At 51.5% G+C, this 22,136-nt stretch overlaps 1 protein-coding gene across 2 annotated transcripts in view; it reads left to right on the top strand.

Annotated features, from left to right (window-relative positions):
• Positions 1-22,136, top strand: part of Tgfa (transforming growth factor alpha) — an 89,687-nt gene that overhangs the window by 24,273 nt on the left and 43,278 nt on the right. For both annotated transcript variants that reach the window (XM_006984588.4, XM_042273616.2), the window contains exon 2: positions 11,247-11,300. In XM_006984588.4, the coding sequence (XP_006984650.2) occupies positions 11,247-11,300 (54 nt within the window). The remainder of the gene's footprint in view (positions 1-11,246; positions 11,301-22,136) is intronic.

The raw sequence follows: 22,136 nt of genomic DNA, 5'->3' as shown, positions 1-22,136 counted from the left end.
GTGTTGGCCCGAACCACCTTCCGAAGGGTGGGGCCAGGGTGTCCTGAGTCTTGGGGAGTGGTGGGAAGAAACGTGTCTGTTGCTCACTTGGGAAATAGAGCAGAGTTCAGGGACTGTTTGCACATTCTTGAGGACTTCCCAGTCCCTGGCCAGGTAGGATGTCTACACATGGGCTAGCCACCGAAAAGGAAATATGCCCAGCTAGCTGGAAGCTACCAAGAGGCTAATTATGTCAGTTGGTGTCAGGCTCTAAGGATGATTTGAGCCACCACAGGCCAGGGAGGCTGAGATATCCCAGTGGACCACATAGATGGGGAAGGGACCCTTACCATCCCTGTGGACCTCAAAGACTGGCAAAAAGTTCCACACGTGCTGTCCATAGCAGCAAGGACATAGAACAACTCTACTCTCAGCAGCCTGAGAGGGCCCCTTCGTCTTTCAATTCAGGTGAAGCCAGATCCTTGGCTTTGACACAGTGAGGATTTTCAGGGTGAGCCGGGATGAAGCAGAACTGAAGTTTTTAAAGGTATTTTAAAATATAGATTTGTAAGCCCTGTAGTTGAGAGAAGGGTGCTCACAAAAAGACACATTTGAGAATGGGTGTGCAGGCTTCTCTGAGAGAGAGTCCCTTTCATAGTTTTTACAGTAGTCATATGTAGGATTTGGGTGTTTTTGAAGTCGTTATCATCAAAGGATGGCTAAGGAACCAGAGTGAGGTCACACATGGTTGCTGAGGACAAGATCACACTTGATAAAGGAAAAATCTAGATCATAGGGCTGCGGGAAGGTAGGCTATCTCCAGGAAAAGTCTAGATCGCAGGGCTGCCAGGAAAAGTCCAGCTCACAGGGCTGCAGGAAGGTAGGCTATCGCCACTGTAAACAGACAGACTAGTTAGAGATTCCCAGAAAATGGAATAGCACGGCCCTGCCCACAGTCATACATGCTCGGGCCATAAGCCTGGCTCACTGCTCTGTTTTCTGAGGTTATAAACCCTCCCAGCAGATGTTCCTTGCCCTGGAATGCTTGCTTCTCGCCTGGCCAGAGGCTTCTGAAGCTGAAGGAAAGGTCTCCTTTCCTTGTCTTTCTATCCTGCCTCATTCTCTGCCTGTTTGAGGCTCCAAGGCCCTGGACCCCATGGTTGGTACTACAGCCTTGGCCACTTGAGCCCTGCCCCTGTGTCTGCCCGCTCCTCCAGGCTGTTCTTCTTCCTTCTAGGACCCTTTCCATAGGCACCTTGAGGTCTAAATCAATGGCAGTCAGCTGGCACAGGCCTTCAGAGCGCTCAGCGTGGTACGATGCCTCTGCCATTCGGCCCTGGTAGAGCCTGTTGGTGACTCGGTATCTGGGGACTCCAACCAGCCCTGCTCTCTTGCAGTTCCAGGAACTCTGATGGGGGTGGCTGGAGGGGCCCCTGGGGAAGAGGAAGCTTGACTCAGGACCCATCCCAGATCCAGAGATGAGCTCCCTCCTGGCAAAGAAGAGCATGGCCCAGATCTTGCAGATAGGCCTTGCCAAAGGCCTTCCTTGCCCCAGGACACACACACACACAGCTCTGAATCCTGACTAGTAACTGATTGAGCCAGAGCTGTGTTGTCAGGCGTGTGTGTGTGTGTGTGTGTGTGTGTGTGTGTGTGTGTGTGTGTTCCTCAGGCCAGCACCAGTGAGCAGCATAATGTACTGCTGCTGAGCGGGTGAGGGTAGAACAAGGAGAAGGGGTCTTTGTGGCAGTGCAATATGTCTCGGCTCACCTGTGTGGCCTTAGGAATGGAAGTGTCTCAGTGGGACAGGGGTCTCTTGAAGGCACCTCTCCAACTTTCTCATTAGCTGGTTTTCACTATCTGTTTGCCTTGGGAGCTTTCCAGTGGGCCAGGACGCACCACCTCCTTTTGCAATCGAGCTGACTCTCTGCCATCCTCGTGTCTATGATGTCAGTTTTAGGCATTTATGAATTAGGATCTAAACTCTAAACAGCTCAAAGTACTCTGCAAATGTTCACACTGGACCTTTGACCCAGGGAAAGAAAATTACTAAGTAGCTTATATAAATCTGAGACTATGAGGTCTGGGCTGTGAAAGATAGAGAGAGAGAGAAGCTGGGAACCTCAGATGGTCTGTGTGTATGATTCAAGTGGGATCCATCATTGATCCTGGTCATGAGCAGCTGGTAGCTCAGGGAAGTCAAGGACCTGCCTGCAGGAGTGATGGGCATCTAGTAGACATCTCGCTGGGCTTAGAAAGCTGGGTGGGATGATATCACAGGGAGCAAGTGAGCTAGCGTACTTAGGCAACTTGGACCCACTGGATGCCATTGGGAAGAAAGAATACGAAGAGTGAGAGCCTCATCGGCCCGGCAGGAACTTCTCTGATGCTTCAACTGCGGCTCCCCTCTATGGGGCCCTTCTTTTGCTTAAAGAGCCTGGTTACACACTGGTCACACTGTCTTCTGTGGGATATGCTCAGGATTCCATAGACTAGTCCAAATGAGGCAAGAAACTTCCCGGGGAAGATGGGGGGCGGGGGCTTCCCTTGGCAGAGAGGAGAACCTCTGAGTCATGACTTTCAGTGAGACAATTTAACACCATTGAGTAGCAGATACTTTCATTTGCATTTCTACCCAAAGGTAGGTTTTATCTGTGGCTGGTCAGCCTAGTCATTCAACAGGCAGGCTCTGTGCTCACAGCCCCAAGGCTTTGAGCTATGCAAAGAGTTAGATAGACAGGCACAGATGAATGGACATGGCAGGGTAGGATGAGCTGGAAGGCGCCGCTCCGCTGGGGTGGGCCGATCTCCTCCTCACTCCCCCTTGAGCTCTTCAGAGGCCATTTCTAATGTTCACTGTGATGCTTTTAAAAACTGGAAAGGTGGCTTCTTAGAGAAACTCAGTCCAACCAAAGTGGGCACCAGGCACTAGGCCAAGTATAGGGATAATGGACACAGGAAACACCGCGAGGTGGAACAGAAAAGGAGAGAACTGAGAAAAGCGTGATCGCTTCCCACAGGTGAGCTGGACTTTGAGAGGCAGACGTGATTTCCACGGCAGGGTGAGGTGTGCCGACATAGGAGAGCTTTGAAGACAGTGTTACTGTCTGTGCCCATACACAAGTCACATGTACTTCAGGGCACCATGTGATGTTCTGAAGCATGTGTCGGCTGTGAACCGGGTGATCAGCAATCCTTCGACCTAAGAAGCCATGGATCAGAGCAGTCAAGTGTGGTGGGGCAAGCCTGAGATCCCAGCGCTTGGGAGATGGAGGCAGGGGGGTCAGGAATCAGAGTCATCCTCGGCAACATAGTAAGTTGAATCAGGTCAGTCTGGGCTGCGTTAATTAAACCCTGTCTCTAAAATAAAATAAACGGTTAGAAGCTCTCACTCAGTGCCCTGCAGGTTTCTGACAAACCCCTTGATTCTTGTGTGGCAATGACTTTGTCCAGGAGATGGAATCTGTGGCCTTTCACAGTGAAGGGAAAAAGATTTTGACAGTTATCCAGAGGTCGGTGTTGCAAGGACCCCAAGCACTGTGCTGAGTGAGGGCTGTGGGGGGGCAGGGGGCAGCTGGGGTGGGCAGTGGGAGCCAGAGAGAGGAGGTAGAGGTGTTTGGGGGCAGTACCTCTGGGACCCAGTGGCTGTGGTGTGTGTGTGTGTGTGCACGCGTGTGCCTGTGTGTCTGGTCCAGAGTGCTGGCTTCTGTGCCCTCTCTCAAGAGCCCCAGCAGCCAGGGCAAGGGAGGGAAGGCCTTGTCAGAAGAACCGGTTTGGCAACCGCTGTGCTGCCTAGAGAGGTGCTGAGGCCGGGACTGGGGAGGCCAGGGATGCAGGGATGGATGAAGTCTGTGTGGGGGCTGGCTGTGTAGGAGGGCTGGGCTTGGCTTGCAAAGTAGAGGGAGGGGCCGCCCTGGTCTTCAGTCTTGCCTAGAACAGGAGGAGGCTGAGGCAGACATGAGTTTATTTTTGACCTTGTGATTCGGGGAGCAGGCTCTGGTGAAGGGTGGGGCTGGAGCTGATGTTTGGGATGGAGACTTCGGCAGCTCACACCTTCATCGGCCTCTGCTGCCCAGTGATGGTGCAGACACTGTCCCTGTGCCATGTGTCTCAGATATCTAGAGGGGAGATCAAGGCTCTCAGATTTCCTTCCTTCATTTTTCTTCCTTCCTTCCTCTTTTTAAAGACTTACATGTTTAATTATGTGCATGTGTGAACCTGAATGCAGGTACCCAGGTGCCATTGGATCCTCTGGAGCTGGAGTTACAGGAGATTGTGAGCTCCCCGACGTGGGTGACGGGAACCGAACTCAGTGCCTCTGAAAGTAGCACATGCTCTTAACCGCTGTGCCATGTCCAGACCCACGTCCTCTCCTCCTACCTTTTTACTTCTCTCTTCCTCCCAATCCGACCGTCTTCCTCTCCTTGTTACGCAGGTGTTTGCTCAATATTTGCTTCATTAACATAAGTAGACCGTGACCTTTGAAATCTTCAAAAGCAAGGTCGGTGCCCTGGGCACTCTTGGGCTTTAGCCAAGTGACCCCGGATCTCAAGTAGTCCCTTGCTGAAGTCCTTTCTGGGAGTCCTGAGGGAGAGCAGGGTGGGCAGCTGTTGGCTCCTCCTCTGAATTCTGGGGAGTTCTGGGGAGTGAGGGAGCCACATCAGGGAACGCAGTGTCAGCTGCCAGGGTCAGCCGGTTCCTGCGCTCTAAGGAAGCGCCATGCCCTCTTCTCTTCACCTTTGCCATAGTCCTGTGAGGAGATCCTCGTCTTGTTTGGCAGAGAGATTTCAAGGCTTAGTGAGCTTAGAGTGTGTCCAAGTCTCCCGGGTACTGACTGACAAGGGCACAAACCCAGGTCTGTGGCAAAGTTAAGGCACAACTGAGTCAGAATTCAGAAGTGGCAGACGCTATCATGCCCACCCCCTCAGCGGTTTCTCCACCTCCCTGTCCTCGAGGGTCCCTTCGGCCTAGAAGGACAGAAACTTCCTATGAGCGCTCAGTGACGAAGGCTTTCAGTGACACAGGAGTATGAGCTGCAACACCAGTGCCGTACAGTCACCAGAGTGTCACCAGAAGATATTGCCCTAGACTTGCCAATGTGAAATTAGCTGCTTGAGGGACCCCAGAGGTCAGTAGGACAGGCAGCCAAGGGACCCAAGCGACCCAAGCTCACTGACTCTCCTGGGACTTCCGGGTAGATTAGCAAGCCATCGAGTCTGTACTGAAGACGTAGAAGTGGAAGCACCCTGATTTGATATCTCATGTGAAGCCTGATAATATGTATAAAAGCACCCCTTCCTGAGACTATGTACAGGCAGTCATTATGCCTGATCCTCAATTCCAGGCAGAGGACTTACTCAAAAGGGGTCAAAACCTGGTCAGTTGTCCCCAGCGAGCTGGCTGAGAAGGCGGACAGTCCCTCTGTCTTCGAAGCTGCCTGTAAGCTGCAGACCCGGCCAGTCTCAACCAGCTCTGCCACCTAAAGACAGAGTCCAAGATTGAAAAAGATGGAACTGGCCCAGGCATGGTGGTACATGCTAGTAATCCCAACTTTTGGGAGGCTGAGACAGGAGGATTGCTGTGAGTTCAATACCTGCCTGAACTACAAAGTAGAAAAGAAGAAGGAGGGGAAGGGAGAGGAGAGGAAAAGAAGACAGACTTGCTGAAGAAAACATGGTCCTAGACAAACCTAGGTTCTGGGCTCCTGTCTGCCTGCATTCTCCATACTGAGCATGCCTGGCCTTAGCCAAAAGGGAAAGGGAGGGGATCTGGGGTTTTTTTTTGGGGGGGGGTGTTTTTTGCTTTTTCTTTTGAGACACAGCCTCAAGCAGCCCCTCTGTCCTAGAACCCCCTACATAGCTGAGGATGGCCTTGAACCTCTGGTGCTCTCACTCCCACTTCCTGAGTTCGGGGGCTACAGGTGTGTGTTACCACACCTGGTTTTATGTAGTGCTTGAGATGCAGCCCACAGACTGGTGCTCTGCTGGCATCTTCTCACCTCCAAAATAGGAGCATCACACAGGCTGTGCACCCCTAGACTGAAAACCTGCAGTCCACAATCTGCAATAGGAGCATCACTCAGGCTGTGCACTCCTAGACTGAAAACCTGCAGTCCACAATCTGCAATAGGAGCATCACTCAGGCTGTGCACCCCTAGACTGAAAACCTGCAGTCCACAATCTGCAATAGGAGCATCACTCAGGCTGTGCACCCCTAGACTGAAAACCCGAAGTCCACAATCTGCAATAGGAGCATCACTCAGGCTGTGCACCCCTAGACTGGAAACCTGCAGTCCACAATCTGCAGTGTTTTAAGTGTTCATGTAAGGCTTCAAGCAGAAGATTCCACATCTGGCCTTCTGGAATGGGTCACAGTCATCAGGCAGGTACCCTAAAATTACGAACCCAATGACACTGAGTCTATTCATATGGCATACATATGAAATAAATTAATCTTCTGTTTGGACTTTGCTCCTGTTCCCAAAATATCTCAACATCTACAACAAATATTCCAAAATAAAATTCCAAAATTAAAAAAAAAATGTATTGGTCTGGGGAGATTGCTTGAAAATTAAAGTGGTAGCCCTGCAAGTATAAGGACCTGAGTTTGACCCCCAGAACCCGTGGAAAAAGCCAGGTCTGATGATATGTGCTTGTACTCCTAGCATAGGGTTATGGAGTCAGGCTCCTGGGACTCGCTGGAGTTCCAGGCCAGGAAGAGGCCCTGTGTATCCATACAAACTAACAAGGGGCTGGAGAGATGGTTCAGCAGTTAAGAGCATGTCTTTGTTCGGGTTTCTATTGCTGCTTCAAAACACCATGACCAAAAAGCCAATTGAGAAGGAAAGGGTTTATTCAACTTCCACTTCCACATTGCTGCTCACTACTGAAGGAAGTCAGAACAGGAACTCACCCAGGACAAGATCCTGGAGGCAGGAGCTGATGCAGAGGCCATGGAGGGGAGCTGCTTCCTGCCTTGCTTCCCCTGGCTTGCTCAGCCTGCTTTCTTATAGAACCCAGGACCGCCAGCTCAGGGATGGCCCCACCCACCATGGGCTGGACCCTCCCCATTGATCACTCCTTGAGAAAATGCCTTACAGCTGGATCTCAGAGATCCCTCAACTGAGGCTCCTGCCTCTCTGACGACTCCAGCTTGTGTCAAGTTGACACAAAACCAGCCAGGACAGAGCACTTGTTGCTCTTTCAGAGGATGCGGCTTCCAATCCTAGGACCCACATGGCAGCTCACAACCATCGGCAATCCCAGTTCCACTCTGTATCAGGACCCATCTCCTGACCCAGCACTGAGCTTTGCCAGTGAGTTCCCCACCAGATTCTCTCCCTGGCTGTCAAGGTCCAGCCTGTGATTTGGAAGACTGCGCTGGAGGTAGGGTGGCTACGGGAAGAGCCGTGTGTCCCATGGGGCCATCTGTCTAGTGACTCATTCCTGGGTCTCTTGTCTTTCCAAACACCTTGCTTCACTGTCCCCAGAGTTCTCCCTGTCCTGTCTGGCCAGTTCCACCAGGGTTCCTCTGCTGCTTTGCCCGGGTGTCCTCAGGAGTTTGTGCACAGCACCTCTGGGAGCAGGGCCAAGTGTAAACTGACACCTCTTCCCAGGAGAGACAGGGAGCTGCTTCTCCACTGGGGAATTCGTGGGGCAAAACACTTACTGCTCTGTGCCAGGGGGCCTAGGGTCTGGGTTACCCATTCACAGGTATTCTTGTGTCGCTGGGAGCCCTGCAGACCTGCTGCCAAGCTTCCCACAGGAGGCTGCTCACCTCTCCCTTGGCTCCTCCTCTGTTCCCCATGGCTCTCCGCCTCCAAAGAGAGAGGGGAAGAAAGGGAGACTAGCAGGGCCCCCCAAGTGCTCATGTCCTTCGGCCTCTCTCTAGTCCAGCTCCTGCCCACCCCTCCCCTGCTCTGTTGTTGAACCCACCGCATCTGCACCCCAAGGCACTTGCTGTGACCATGACCCACCTCCCCATCTTTCCTGGACACCAGGAGCTTCACCCAACCTTGTCCTTCCCTCTAAAAGCAGGCAGAGAGGTTCAAACACAGATGAGATGCGGAGCTCTTGCTAGGTTCCCACTGAGTCATTCAGTGAAAGAGACAAGAGCCTGGGAGCAAACGCAGGCTGCAGCAACAGCCAGGGCAGGACACACTCACCTCGGCTGAGGCAGCCAGGAGCCTGAAGATGCCCCTCTCAGGCCTGGGCACCACTGCTGAATGTCCCCATAAGAGGTGATTGCCAAGTGACGGGCAATTGAGGACAGAGGACAGACTGAAAGCCCAGCTTGAGTCGCTGTCCAGAACTGTCTATCTCAGTCAGGGCCTGCAGTGTGGATTCCCCTGCTCTGGGGCCCAGGCGAACGGGAGTGCCCAGCCTCTCTCAATGGCATTTCTCACTTTGCCACCATGGAGAGGCTTGGGGGTAACCCCACTTCTGCAGACTCCCAAAGCATGGGTTGGCCTTGTTTCTGTCGGAAGTTTCTGAATGGCAGACAGCTGTATTACAACCATGGTGATTTCACCCTGGCTTGAGGGCAGGCCTGGGTCCCAGTTCTACGCCGGGGACAGGGAGCAGGCTTCCCTAAGGATACACTTCCGTTGTGTGTGGCTTTTCCCTCAACACCACCCACTGCCCTCCTCTTCTTTTTGAAGACTGCAGTTGGGGTTTCCCGCTTTGGAGCTAGTTAGACAGACATGAGGAGGAGACCCTGGCAGGACAGCCTGGAAAGGATGCCTCTCCCTGAGGGAGGAGAGCTGGCTGGGTGGCCCTACAGCCTGTCTTCCCATCCCCAGGACCAGTGCCAGGTGACTTTGACACTCAGCCTAGATTCATGACTCCTGCCTGCTGCTGAGCCTGAGACTGGATTGTCTCTTTCAAGCCCTGGTGGTGACAGCCAGCGCTTCCGTGGCCCCTTGGCTCCTCAGAGCCTCTTCTCTGCCAAGGCCACATGTTCCTAGAAGGCCTTCAGACACCAGGCCACATGCGGGGGCTGCTAGCTCCCCAGTGTACGCAGGTGGAGCAGCCCAGGCCTGGCTTATGGGGAAACTGAGAGCAAGGAGAAAAATCCCAAGAGGTGAGGCTGTAGCCTCTGGAAGACCTCTGGGCCTGCCAAGTCTGTAGGTTAAGCCAGGAGGGTCATACCAGGTGAAACATACCTGCTGCTGTGTCGTGACCAGCCAGGGCACATCCACTCAACAGTGTCTTGCACATTGCAACTGGGCAGATTCAAGTTTCAATTTAGCATAGGCGCTTGGGCAAAGTTCTGAATCTTTAAGCCTCTGTTTCCTGGGCATCCCTACGGGCCAGGGAGACTGGGAGGAACTTGCGTCTAGGGTCATGAAAAGAACAAGATGAGAACGTCTGCAGAAACCTGTGCAGGTTGCGTGGAACTGTGGAACCTGAGAAGAGAGGCTGAGTCTCCTTCTGCCTGGCCCAGGCCCATAGCGGCTGGAGTGAAGCCGAGGCATCGTGGGAAGTGAGGGGACAGAAGGGAACTACTATGCTCACCTCTCTAGAATCATAAATAAAAACAAAGTGTTGTTCATTCCTCAGAGGAACGTGCGTTCTTTGCAGCCATTAATTACTTCCTGAAATGCCTTCATGAGTTTGGCAATTGGCAGCTGACAGGTGAGAAGAAAACGAAGGATGAAGGGGCTTTGTGCCAGGTCGGGGACTGGCCCCAGTGCACACCCAATCCCCTGTCTCTGCTCCAGAGGCTGGCAGGGGCAGCTTCAGTGCTGGGATTGCGCTATTTGCCCTGACAGGCAGGGAAGAGGCATAAGGATCACTCAGTGGTTTGGGGACAGTTGCTGACAGGCTGGTCATGCTCCCTGTCCTGAGGTATGCCAGGCATCTCCTCGTCAGCCTTGACTGATTACGGGTCATTGACTGACTTCAGCCCAGAGTGGTTTGTGGCAGTGCCCGCAGAGCGTCAGGATGTGACTGTCCCACAGCCCCGAGAGCACAAACCCCAACGTTTTATGGCTCTGGCAGGAATGGAACCCTGGGTGCGTGCGTGCGTGGCAGATGTCCCTTTGAGATGTGTCTGGGGAATCCAATGAACATGTGGACTATAGGAAGGAAACCCTTCTCTGAGAAACAGGAGCCCACTGCTGAGCCTCAGAGGTCACGTGGGTCCTATGCTGTGGAAGAGAGGCAAATTAAGACCTATCTTGATTTCTGTAGTTGGCTTAGGCGATCAGCCTTCTAGAACAGTCTGCCTGAGACCCAGCCTCCTCTGCAGGGCTGCCTGAAGCATCTCTCTGCCTTTCAGTTCAAGGAAGTGAATTCATGATGATGGCAAAACTCACAAGAGCTTCCTTCTTTATGAGAACTTACTGCTCTGTTTCCAGAAACTTCCACCACTGTAACATGAGGGCGCACACAGGTCACTTGTTGGCAGAGGAGGCTTCGTAGATCACAGAGAGGCCCTGCATGTGGGCCTTGCTGTGCTGTCTTGGAGTCTGTGTCTCATGAGGGACGTCCATGGGAGCCTTGGTTCCCGGGGTCCTACCTACTGCCATCCATTCGTGGGTCATTGACTCTCCCATGCTCTGCACCTAATGAGACCTGGACATACCTGAACACACCCATGACGTATCAAGGAAGAGTGTGGTGACAGTCCTTCCCAGCTGTCCTCAGCCAGGCTCCTCAGACATCCCGACTGGTGGTGCAATGCTCTGGGGGTCACCATCCTTCTTGGATGGGGCAGCCAGTGCCAGGGAAGCAGAGATACCTTGCTAGACCCTGGCTATGTCTCAGCACATTGCTTCTAAAGGGAAGCCTATCTGTCCCTGTGTGAGTATGGGGGGGGGGCATAAGCAACCTGTGAGCACCCTCACACCCCAAAGAAGGCAACACCATACCCAGCAAACAGAAAACTCCACACAGGTGGAGAGAAACTGCAGCCAGAGGAAACGCTATTGATAGTCCCCTGTGCGCCCCCTCACCACCAGCATATTTCCCCTGGTCTTGGCACAAGGGGCCCTTGCTTTCATTTTGCACTGAGCCCCTCAAAGAAGGTAGCCAGTCAGTGATTAAGAGCACTGACTGATGTTCCAGAGGAACCGAGTTCAATTCCCAGGTTGTCCCATGTCTGATCACACCAGGATAGGAAAAAAAAAAAAAAAAAAAAGGTAGTCAGACATACTTGTTGGTCCCTTAATAAAATTCTGAAGTCTTTGCCTCTCAAAGGGCCTGACCTCCAAGGAAGTTCTTTTCTGAGGAGACGCTTACCCACCATCTCTGCTTCCTCCACAGGTATCTTGTTAGCTGTGTGCCAGGCTCTGGAGAACAGCACGTCCCCCCTGAGTGGTGAGTCCATCCTCCCTGGGTGTGGGTGGCTTATGGTCCTGCCTCACATCTGTAGAGCACCCTCCCTGGGGCGCTTGCCTGTCCTTGAACCCTCTGCATCTTCTCTGGGCAGATAGAGGAAAGCCTACTAGAAGGCCTTCACCATGGCCCACGGAGGCTGTGCCCACTCCCTCAGGGGCAGCCCATTCACAGAGCCCTTCATCTCTCTAGACAACCACTGTGGCAGGTGAAATGGGGCCTACAGGACCCCAGAGCTTGAAGCTGCCCATACTTTACCAACCATGTGGTGACTGGGTTTCTGAAGCTCCTGTCCATTTCCACCCCAGGACCTTTGTGTAGTTTTGCTCCCGTCAACCGCCCACCTTTCTCCCACCCTCTCTCTCAATACTTCTGAGAGTTGGGAGACAACGCCCTCGCCATCTCAGTGTCCCAGGGAAAGCCCTCCTGTTTCATGGACTCCTGCTAGTGGCCTCTGTTTGTACACGGTAATGGTTGTCTCGGTGATTTTGATTCCTGCTTTTCTGTGTGTTGGGACAGGGGGGTGCGTGTGTACTTTAGGTACTCGTGTTTGTGGGACAGGCACTTACCTGCTAAGCCATCTAGCAAGTACCAGATGCCATAGCAACACTTAGAGCCTGGGCTTGAGGGAACTTGGACATGAGGCCAGGCAGGAGTCGCCACCTGTTCTGGTACCTGATGAAAGTACCCGCAGGCAGCTGTGGGAGGCTGCGATGCTGGTGTGTGGCCCTGCTCTGCCTGCCATCCTTCTAAACCAAACTGTGCACCGGAAGCATGCCGGCTTCGGGGCTGGGTCAGCCAGGTGGAATGGAGACCTGCTGGCTGCTGGGTCCTTCCTTGAGGAATGGTGGCAGATGCTAATGTAGCTGTCAGTGGGAAGGATGCTCTTGCCTATGTTACCCCTTCAGGTTTATTCACATAGACAGACAGAGTCTGGGGGTCTCCTGCTTGCTCCCTCAGAGCCCTGGAGTGGCTCCTGCTGAGCCTCCTTGGAGTGCTGTAGGGCCTCTTGGCAGACCTGATCCTCCAGCCAGAAAAATCGCAGACCCTAACCCATCTGAAGGCCCAGTTCCCTCTTTCTCTTGTTTCCTCCCGAGGGAATGGCCCAACATCAGCTAACGTTTAGGATTTACCCTTCTCACACTGAGGCCTCCAAATCAAGTCCATCCTCTGCTATGCTGCCTGGACTCTGTAATAACTAAGTACCCATGAAGGCTCAGGATGGCAGGCCAGAACAGAAGCCACACTGCACTGTACAGAAGGCCCCAAGCCACGTACGTCCCCCTCTGGGGACAAGGGAGGTGGCTGCTCTCAGTTGGGTGAAGGATTAGATGTGGGACTGGTTCTCTATGGTTTTGCACCCTCTAGAACCCAGGTCCTGGGACTCAGGGGGAGGGGCCAGGAGTCAAGTTAAAACAGTGGTGACTGTCATGGTCAACTCTCCAAAGATCAAGGTTGGGTGACTAAGTAGGACTCACCTGCCTCACTTTCTCTTCTTTTAGGTAAGCTTACCTATAGGGCTGCTGGTCTATCCCGTCCCTCTCTGTCACCTTCAGGGCTGAAATCCTGGGGTGAGTGGGGGGGCTCAAATGTGCCTGTGCATGTTCAGATACATGTGTGCATAGGTAGGTGCACATTTGTTCGTGGAGACCAGACGACAGCTTTGGACGTCATCCTTTGAAACATTGTCCATCTTTTTGGAGATAGGGTCTCTCGATGCTTCGGGGCATGCCAAGTAGGCTAGACTGGTTGGGCCAGCGAGCCCAGAGATCCTCCTGCCTCTGCTTCCGAGCACCTGGATTAAAAGCACTCAGCAACATCCTTCTTTTTAACATGGGTGCCGGGGGTTGAACTCAGGTCCTCACGCTTGGCCCGCAGGCACTTCACTGCCTGAGCCCCCTCCCCAGCCCTCAGTGCTAATTTGTGATTATTTTGGTGTCTTCTTATGTTGCCCCATATGTATATTACAAAACAGGTGAACACTGCTTTGGAAATTTTATTGCATTTATATACTGAGTGACTTCAACATCTGAGCTTCCCTCCCCTTACGCCCTGGGTATTGGTTGGGCTCATGTTCTAAATTCCAGAAGCATCCATTAGGTGTTAGGAGGAGGAATTTCAGGACTGTAGCAAATGGACACAGCTGTCCACTCTGTTGCTCAGAACTAGAAGCCAACGGATCTGCATTTGGTTTAATGCATCCCTGAGTGTGACGATGGTGCCACAAGGGCCCCTGGCAGACCTAGGTGAAGGCCCAGCATCACAGATCCCTGTGGAGAGAAAATTCGTGTGCCAATCAAGGGTGGGACCCCGGCTCAGAGGTACACGGGGTTTGCCCCCCCTTTCTTTTTTTGCACTGCGGGGGGCATCCATACCATTAGAGCAGGCAGTTGCCCTTGGCCTTTCCTGGTAAGATTTTATTCCGTTCCTTTCTCTTAGATCCCCAAACATCAAGGGTGGAGGGTGCCAGAGGTGTGGGAAACTGGGTTGCATCAGTCAAGGCTTCTCAGGCATTTACTTTGGGTGGAACAGTGGAGAACACGGGGCCTCAGGGAGGAGACCAGGATCCTGCGGTGGGGCCCGAGTGGTTTCAGACTTTCCCAGTTCCTGCGCAGGCGAGTCCTCAAGCGGCTGCTTAGATTAGTTTCCTCATCTGTGGGACCGGGCTGAGTGACAGCTTGAGAATCTCCACAAGGCTGTCCTGATGGACAAGGAGGGGCCTTGGAGGCCTCCTGAGGATGCTGTCAGGTTTTTAGGGAGCACTATAGTCAGTGATCGCTGGTGATGCCTGCCCTGAGCTGGGTAGGAAAGTGGTGATGTGATTGCCATGCAGAATTGGCCCTCCATACCTACAGGTTCTGCATCTTAGAAGTCAAAGGATAAATGGATCAAAAATACCTGGAAAAATGGCAAGCATACTGAATATATGTAGACTTGCTTCCCCAAGATGTTTACAAAGCCGGGCGGTGGTGGCGCATGCCTTTAATCCCAGCACTCGGGAGGCAGAGCCAGGTGGATCTCTGTGAGTTCGAGGCCAGCCTGGGCTACCAAGTGAGCTCCAGGAAAGGCGAAAAGCTACACAGAGAAACCCTGTCTCGAAAAACCAAAAAAAAAAAACAAGATGTTTACAAAAACATCAACAATATGGCCACTGTTTATACATTGTTTTGCATATTAGAGTAATGCAGAGGTAATTTACAATGTACAGAAGGGGCTAGGAAGATGGCTTGGTAGAACTGTGAAGATCAGGGTTCACATCCTCAGATCCCACATATAAAATGGACAGGCATGGTGAGTCCCTGTAATCCCAGCACTTAAGAGGGGAAGACAGCTGATTCCTGGGGCTGATTCCTAGCCTAGCTTAAACAGTGAAAGACCCTGCCTCAATAAATACAGTGAAGAACAATCCAGGAAGACACCTGATGTCAGCTTTGGGTCTGCGCGCACGCACGCGCACACACACAAGTGTGGGAACATGAGTGTAACTGCAGTGTATAACCTACACTATTTCCTGTAAGGACTTGAGCATCTCTGAGTTTAAGTATGGACTGGTCCTTGCTGGATACAGAGGGACAGCTGCATTTGATTCTCTTGGGATGCTGCATCTCAAGGATGCTCTTGTATCTTCAGATCCTAACCCTTTGGTTGCTAAAATCCTACAAAGAATTGGACATCTCCGCCTGGCCCTCCAGGAGCCCGCGCGACGGGTGACGACACAGTCTGTGGACCTCTCTCGGGAGTGTCACTGGCTGCTCCGTGTGTCATTTAGACCATAAACTGACACGGGAGTGGAATCAGTGTTCTGAAGTTTGGAGCATCAACTTACATCCTTGTTGGCTATCTGTTTATAAAACTCAAAGAGAAACATCAGCTGGAGGCAGGTGAGGGCGTCGGCACCCACAGCTTAGAACACAGGCGACGCCCTCCTCAGGAAAAAGCTCCAACCTATATTCAAAAGGCACTCTTCAATGCCCCCTTTAAAAGGGACAGAATGCACCAGTCACCAAGCTGTCGGGCAGCCCTGTGCCTCGCCCTCGGCAAGGCGCACATTCCCAGGCCGCTCATCTGGTTCTTTTCTCATGAGACTCGCTGTAATGACCAAGAAGGTGTGGTGGCGAGGGCCCCTCTGGGCCCCTGGGAGCCAGGTTCTTGCCCGCTTGCACGCTCCCCAGAGTGGCTGTCTACACCTCGGATTCCTTATCTTTCACCTTTGGCCAGTGTCTATGGACGCCCACGAGGTCTCGGTGTATTTGAGGGCTGGTTTAATTTAGCATCGGGAAGACTTTTCAAAAATGATGAAGACAGAAACTTCACTGCGGGGCTCTTCGTAGGACATGTCACCATTCTCATTTGCTTGGGGAGAGAGAGGCCAGGTCAGGCATCCCTGGGGACTGTCGACTCCAATCTGTTGAGATGACAGTTGGGGCTGGGCTGGACAGAAGGAGGGCAGGTCAGATTAGGGGGGAAAGCCTTTGAAGGCTTCGCTTATTTACACAGCAGGCGGAACGTGGGTCAGCCAGCCAGCCGAGACGCTCCTCATAGCTCACCTCCTCTAACAAAAGCTTTTCTGAACTTCATACTGCTTCCCCGTTCCATTGTCTACGGTTTTCCCACGTGTGAAGTCATTCTAAAATTAGAAGGCTCACGTGTTTGACCCAGGTACGTGGTTCACCTGTTTCAAATCTGTGTCTCTCGCACAAGAGGCTCGCTGTGCCGCAGTTGGGGAGAAAACCGCACACACCTGTGTGTGGTTGCTCAGCGCTCACACAGAGGAGCCTCGGGAGAAGAGCCTCCCTGCCTCCCAGGGTGTGTCCTTGTTGTCCCCCACTTCCTCATTTTACCTGCTCCTTGTGTGTCTGTGCCGGGCGTGCATGCCCGTACAGGTGTGTGTGTGTACTTGTGTACTTGTACACATTGAGACGAGAGACTGACTGACTTACATCACCTTCCTGAATTGCTCACCACCTTGGTTTGTTTTAGATTTTTCTCTTAATTTTTGGGTACATGTCTGCCTGTGTTTGTTTACTGTGTGTGTATAAGGGTTTGCAGAAGCCAGAAGAAGTGTCAGTCCCCTGGAACTGGAGTTCCACCACCACATGGGTGCTGGGCACCGAACCCTAACTTTAACCCTGGTCCTCTACGAGACAGTAAGCCGCCTTAACTGCTGAACCACCCACCTTATCTTTGAGACCAAGTCTCTCACTGAGCCAAGAGCTTGCTGATACAGCCAGGCCGGCTGGCCGGCAAGCACCAGGGATCTTCCGGTCCCTGCCTCCCTAGGGCCGGGATTGCGCGTTTGTGCCTCTGCACCCGGCTTTTTGCATGGTGCTGAGGATCGGAACTCAGGTCGCCCCGCTTACACAGCAAGCACTTTAGAGTCATGTCCCAGCCCCTACCTCTTATGTTTGCAAAGGAAATCGTGCCATGCCTGTTGCTTTTCAGACAGAGGCATCTCTGGGAGAAAACAGAACACAAAAACATGGAAAAGGATTGCTCCCCACTCACTGGCTAAGAGACATTTACGGAGCACTTCACTCGCCCGGCACCTCGTTTCCTATCAGTGGAATAAAGGAATGGGATTAATTCGGTGGCTTTTCAAACCATGAGTCAAAGAATAGCTTTAGTAGGGGCACAGACAACATTTCAAAGGCATTCATGGAATCCCTGGAGGCATTCAGGGCACAGTGCAAGGACTTGGGTGTCAATCCTTGTCTGAGACAGGAGGGTCTCTTTGCTTTTTTTCTGCTGTGTGCCAGGCTAACTGGCCCGTGCGCTTTCAAGGATTCTTGTGACTCTGCCTCCCATTTCCCCCACACAGGAGCATGACAGCAGATCACTTATGACATGTTCATCTTCATCATACCTCTCCAAAACCCTAAACTCACAGGAACAGTAGCTGTCCTTCCGTGCAGATATTTCATTAATTTACATAATATATAATTAAATTACGCAAATACAATAATGAGTGCAGCTGACATAAACAGGTTCGAGCACAAACACGGTGGCCACTTGGTAAACATATAATCTAACTGGTAAGAACAGAAATAGGCTGTCAACTTTGGAAACCGCCTACCTGAGCTTGTGCTGGCTGAGGGCCTTAATCCGATGGTGCCAGGAGAGGAAGGGCAAAGCTTGGCACTGGGTGTGCTCAGGGCGTGTTGTAGTAGAGCTGGGAAGGGCAGCCGTCGTCTTTGGAGGGAGCAAGGCAAGTGATGAAATTCACAGAATTTTAGAATCTAGGCCTGCAGACGCCTTACTATATTGCTGTCTTTAGTGCTTAACATTATTTCCCACACACTGTTGAGAACATTGTGTGGACCAGACATTGCACGCAGCCCTGAAGAAACTGTGAACCCTGCCAAAGAAGAGCATCAGATCAGCCAGGTCGGGATGATGATGGGTCTGGTCTAGTTTTTGGAGACAGGGTCGTGTAGAGCCCAAACTGGCCTTGGCCTTTGACTCAATATGTCTTTTAGGGTGGCCTTGAACTCTTGATTCTTCTACCTCCACCTCCTGGGAGTACAGGGCGATGCTACCATGCCTGACTGATGGTGATGATTGTAACATCCCAAACCCAGACAAAGCAGGGATATACCATGATAGACTTCTCTTAAGAAAGCCACACTTGTAAACTATAAAGACTTGGTGTTCTTAACCTAAGCTCCCAAATGAATAGTTTTTATCTATTGCATTCAGTTGCACCTCAATAAACTGGGTGCTAAGCTGGCTTCCCATCTGATGATTGGCTACTCTCCTGAGCTGTGGCTGTGACACAGCCAAAGAGAGCCTCTCTCTCGGGCAGTGGTCTTGCCAAAAACAGAACCCATGTGCTACAAAAACAGAACCCATGTCCTACAAAACAGAACCCATGTCCTACAAAACAGAACCTTCCCTCCATCCGCCTGTTCAAAACATGAACATAAGCTGCTTAGAAAGAGTTGGCCCCAGAGTCCTGTTGGGAGAGTCCTGGGTCACAGCTGGCCCACAGAACACAGGCATAAGGACACATGCAGAGACCCAGAGGTCAACATGGGCTGGGCCATTGCTCCGTGAAGAACATCCTAAGGCCAGCTTTCCTATGTCTGCCTTAGTGAAGTCTGAAGAAGAATTTTAGTGCCTGATACCTTGGAGCTTCAGAAGCAGGAGAGGAAACCTCCAGGGTAATAAGGAGCCAGAAGGTAGTGAGACCTGTGGAAGAGGGCAGATTTCCTAGTTAGACCTGGAAGAGAGGAGCCTGGCACCCCAAGTCTAAAATGACCTGAGGACCATTCTATATAGCATATGTTTACTGAGCAATTTGCTGCCTTCCAGGCCCTGCTGTCAACTGGACACAGCCCAGAACTGCCTGAAAATAACTTCAACTGGATAATTGTCTTTATTAGGTTGGTCTGAGGGCATGTCTGTGAGGGCTTGTTTGGATTATTAACTAATATAGGATGGCCCAGACTACTGCAGACAGCACCATTCCTGTGGTCCTGGGGTGTATATGAAAGCTAGTTAAGCACGAGCCACTGAGAAAGCCAGCACACAGTGTTCTTCCGTGGCCTCTGCTTCCTATTCCTGTTTGCATTCCACCCTGACTTCCCCCAGTGATAGATTGTGATCTGATCTGCAAGTATGAGATGAAGTGAGCCCTTTCTTCAAGACCATCCGCTCAATTGAAGAAACAGACATCATGGACTTTACTCTGCTGAGTAGAGTTTGTTCTCGATGATCACCTTTGCACAGGACCCAGGGGACAAACCCCAATCCTCAGCTTGCCTGGCAAGCTCTTAAGCAGCTGAGCCATCTCACTCACCCCAAGATCCTGAGCGCGTTATCATAAAGTGGGCCCTGTGTCAGACGACTTTGCTTGGTGGTAGGCTAAGGCAAGTGCTCGGAGCACATTCAAGCTCGGGTGTTGGGCAGCTGAGTGCATCAAATGCATTTTCAACTTCTGTTTCCCCGCGTACCGTCCACCCGGAGATCACCTTGCTGCAAGAGGAGGAGTTATACACTGGAGACTTCTCACTTTTAGCAGAAAAGTGGAAGACCTTTCTGTATCCCCAACTCTAGGGACATCTGTCGTCTGTGAAGACAGACTGAGGACAGCTGGGAGAAGTTGAGAGGGGGATGTGACCTCCCTGGACCCCAGCTTCTCCCTTGTGGAGCTCTTCCCCTGGGCTGTAAGGATGAGGCTTTTGCTCTGTGTGCACAGTGCCCTTGCTACCCACCCACTGCCGTTCCCCATGCTTCATGCCACTGCTGAAGAAGAGGTCCTCTGAAGCAAGACTGTCTTTATGGGGCGATCTTGTCCCTTGCCGTTGAGTGTTGAGGCAGTGGATCTGACACTTCAGTGCCGTGACAGTCATCTCACTGAGTGAAAATGTAGACCCAGGTTCCCATCAGCACAGGGCCTGTGAATCTGCATTCTTAGGCCTTAGTCACATTTTGCTAGAGCTTGGTGGGGGGCAGGGGCTGAGTGGTGCTTGCCCTTAAAAGCTAAAATGTTCTCACCTTTGAGTGACAGTCCCCCATCCCCGGAGGCCTTGCTTCTCTTCAGCTGGATTCTGGAACAAGGCAGGTCTGAGTTTGAAGTGAACTAGGGCCCTCACCTCAAAGCCCCCTCTCCCCACTGGCCTCTCTGGGATGATGGGAAGTACACAGTGGCTTTGAGGCAGGGTGGTGGCTTTGTTTCCTGGGGTCTCAGGCTGGAGTCACAGCTTCCAAGCTGTGGAACCTCAGAACCTGCAGCAGTTCATGGATCCATTCTGAATCTAGTGTCTTGTCTTGAAAGTCATGGCCCAATTCCCAGATGTTTTGTGCAGCTGATCCTTTTGTGATCAAGTTCCTTTGCCTAAAGTGTTTCTTGAATTTGTGAGCCTAGGAGAAAGGGGTGAGATTGAACAGAGCAGAGGCCCCGTACAGCAGCCTTGTAGGCCAGAGCCAGAAGGGACAGCTTTTCCTTCCCCTTGTCACTGGGCAGCTCATAGCAGCCCTTTCTATGGGCCTTCTCTCATCTCTACTCAGGGGCTTGGATGATGGCAAGCACCCCTGCACACCTTGCCCAGTAGATTTAGGAATGTGTTTTGAGGTCTCAGAAGGGGAAGGTATCACATGTCACTCTGAAATCCACCACAAACAAATCTTCCCGATACTGTGACAGGCCATGGCATGCCTCTATAAAAGTCTGGTATCTTCTATTAAAGCCAGTTTTCAGCACACTTTGCAAGTGACATCGGTAGCTGAAATTTCTCTGGTCCCGCCTGGCCCCGCGGTCCCATAGCTGCTTATAAAACAATACTCAGAGGCTTATATTAATTACAAACTGTATGGCCTGTGGCTTCAGCTTCTGGCCAGCCAACTCTTTCATCTTAAATTAACCCATTCCTATTCATCAATATGCTGCCACGTGGCCATGGCGTTACCGGTCTGCTGGCATCTTGTTGCTCCTTCGACAGTGGCTGGCGTCTCCTCTTCCCGCCTGTCTCTTTCCTGTCTCTCTTCTTGGATTTCCCGCCTGCCTCTAAGCTGCCTTGCCATAGGCCAAAGCAGCTTATTTATTAACCAATGGGAACAACATATGTTCACAACTTACAGAAAGACATTCCACAGCAAACATCCTGTTAAATAAAAGCCAGCACAGAACAGAGAGGGCAGAGTCCTGAGTCCTGACCACAGGAACCACTGTGGGCAGCTTCTGACTCACCCCTGGGTCAGTATTTCCTAACCTTTTCAGAATAAGCGTTCTCTATCTCCTCTCTCTCTCTCTCTCTCTCTCTCTCTCTCTCTCTCTCTCTCTCTCTCTCTCTCTCTCTCTCGTTCACTCTCTTGCTCTCTCACTCTCACTGTCTGCCTGTCTCTTGACAGGGTTTCACTCTGTAGCTCAAAGTGAAACATGGCCTGGAACCCAAATTTTGCCCAGGCTGACTGAATTTCTAGTAATCCTTCTGCCTCAGCCAAAAGCTAACTTTAGTATCAAAAGCATGAGCCCTACAGACAGTGGCTGAGCCTTTATTGATTGCATCTTATTGAATCAATACACACGATGGCCAAAGCTGTCGTGAGAGTTCAACACGTCACAACGAGCTTGTGTTTACTGGTCATGTTAAAGTCATGTAGTCCCAATGTGAACTAACAGACTGTATTTGCTATATGCTGGGTACTGGTCTGTCGAGCATCATTTCATTTCTGCAACTCAAAGAAGGTAATTTTAGCAGCTGCATCTTACACTTGACAAAGCTGAGGCACGGGGAAGTTATGAGACTTGCCCAAGGTCACTGGAAAGTAGGGAATGTGGACTTCAAGCCCAGATGATAATGAAATGCAGGGTTCTGAGTACCGACCTCTGCTTGAGCGCGCGAGCGCACGCGCGCGCGCGCACACACACACACACACACACACACACACACACACACTAAATGCGTTTAAAAATATAATAAAAATTAAAATTAAATATTCATCTTAACAGGAAATGCGTGTGTAATCACATATGCATGTGTGTGTATGGATATCATGTGCACATGGGAATACCATGTAAGCACATGTGTCTAGCAGCAATATTTTGCCTTCTTTCTTAACACAAAGTTATATAATCTTCCTCTGTCTGTCTATCCTGCCATTTAGCTGAGGCTAGCTCAGGTCCTGTGATAGATTCTGTTCTTAGATGTCAAGATACTCGTGTGTTTGAAGGGTCTGGTCACAGGTGCTTCCTGATAGAACCTCTTTGCAAATCCTAATGAGACACTGTGTCAGGGGACCTGGGAAATATGGATGACCCTGTAGATTGAAAAGTTGCTTGTCAGGGATAAAGGCAGTGTTCTCCTGGTTCAGCTTTCA

This window comes from Peromyscus maniculatus, chromosome 3 (assembly GCF_049852395.1).
Source record: "Peromyscus maniculatus bairdii isolate BWxNUB_F1_BW_parent chromosome 3, HU_Pman_BW_mat_3.1, whole genome shotgun sequence".
In the NCBI taxonomy this organism is placed as follows: Eukaryota; Metazoa; Chordata; class Mammalia; order Rodentia; family Cricetidae; genus Peromyscus; species Peromyscus maniculatus.
Note: the sequence above shows the minus strand (reverse complement) of the source record. Positions and strands in the feature narration are given on the sequence as shown.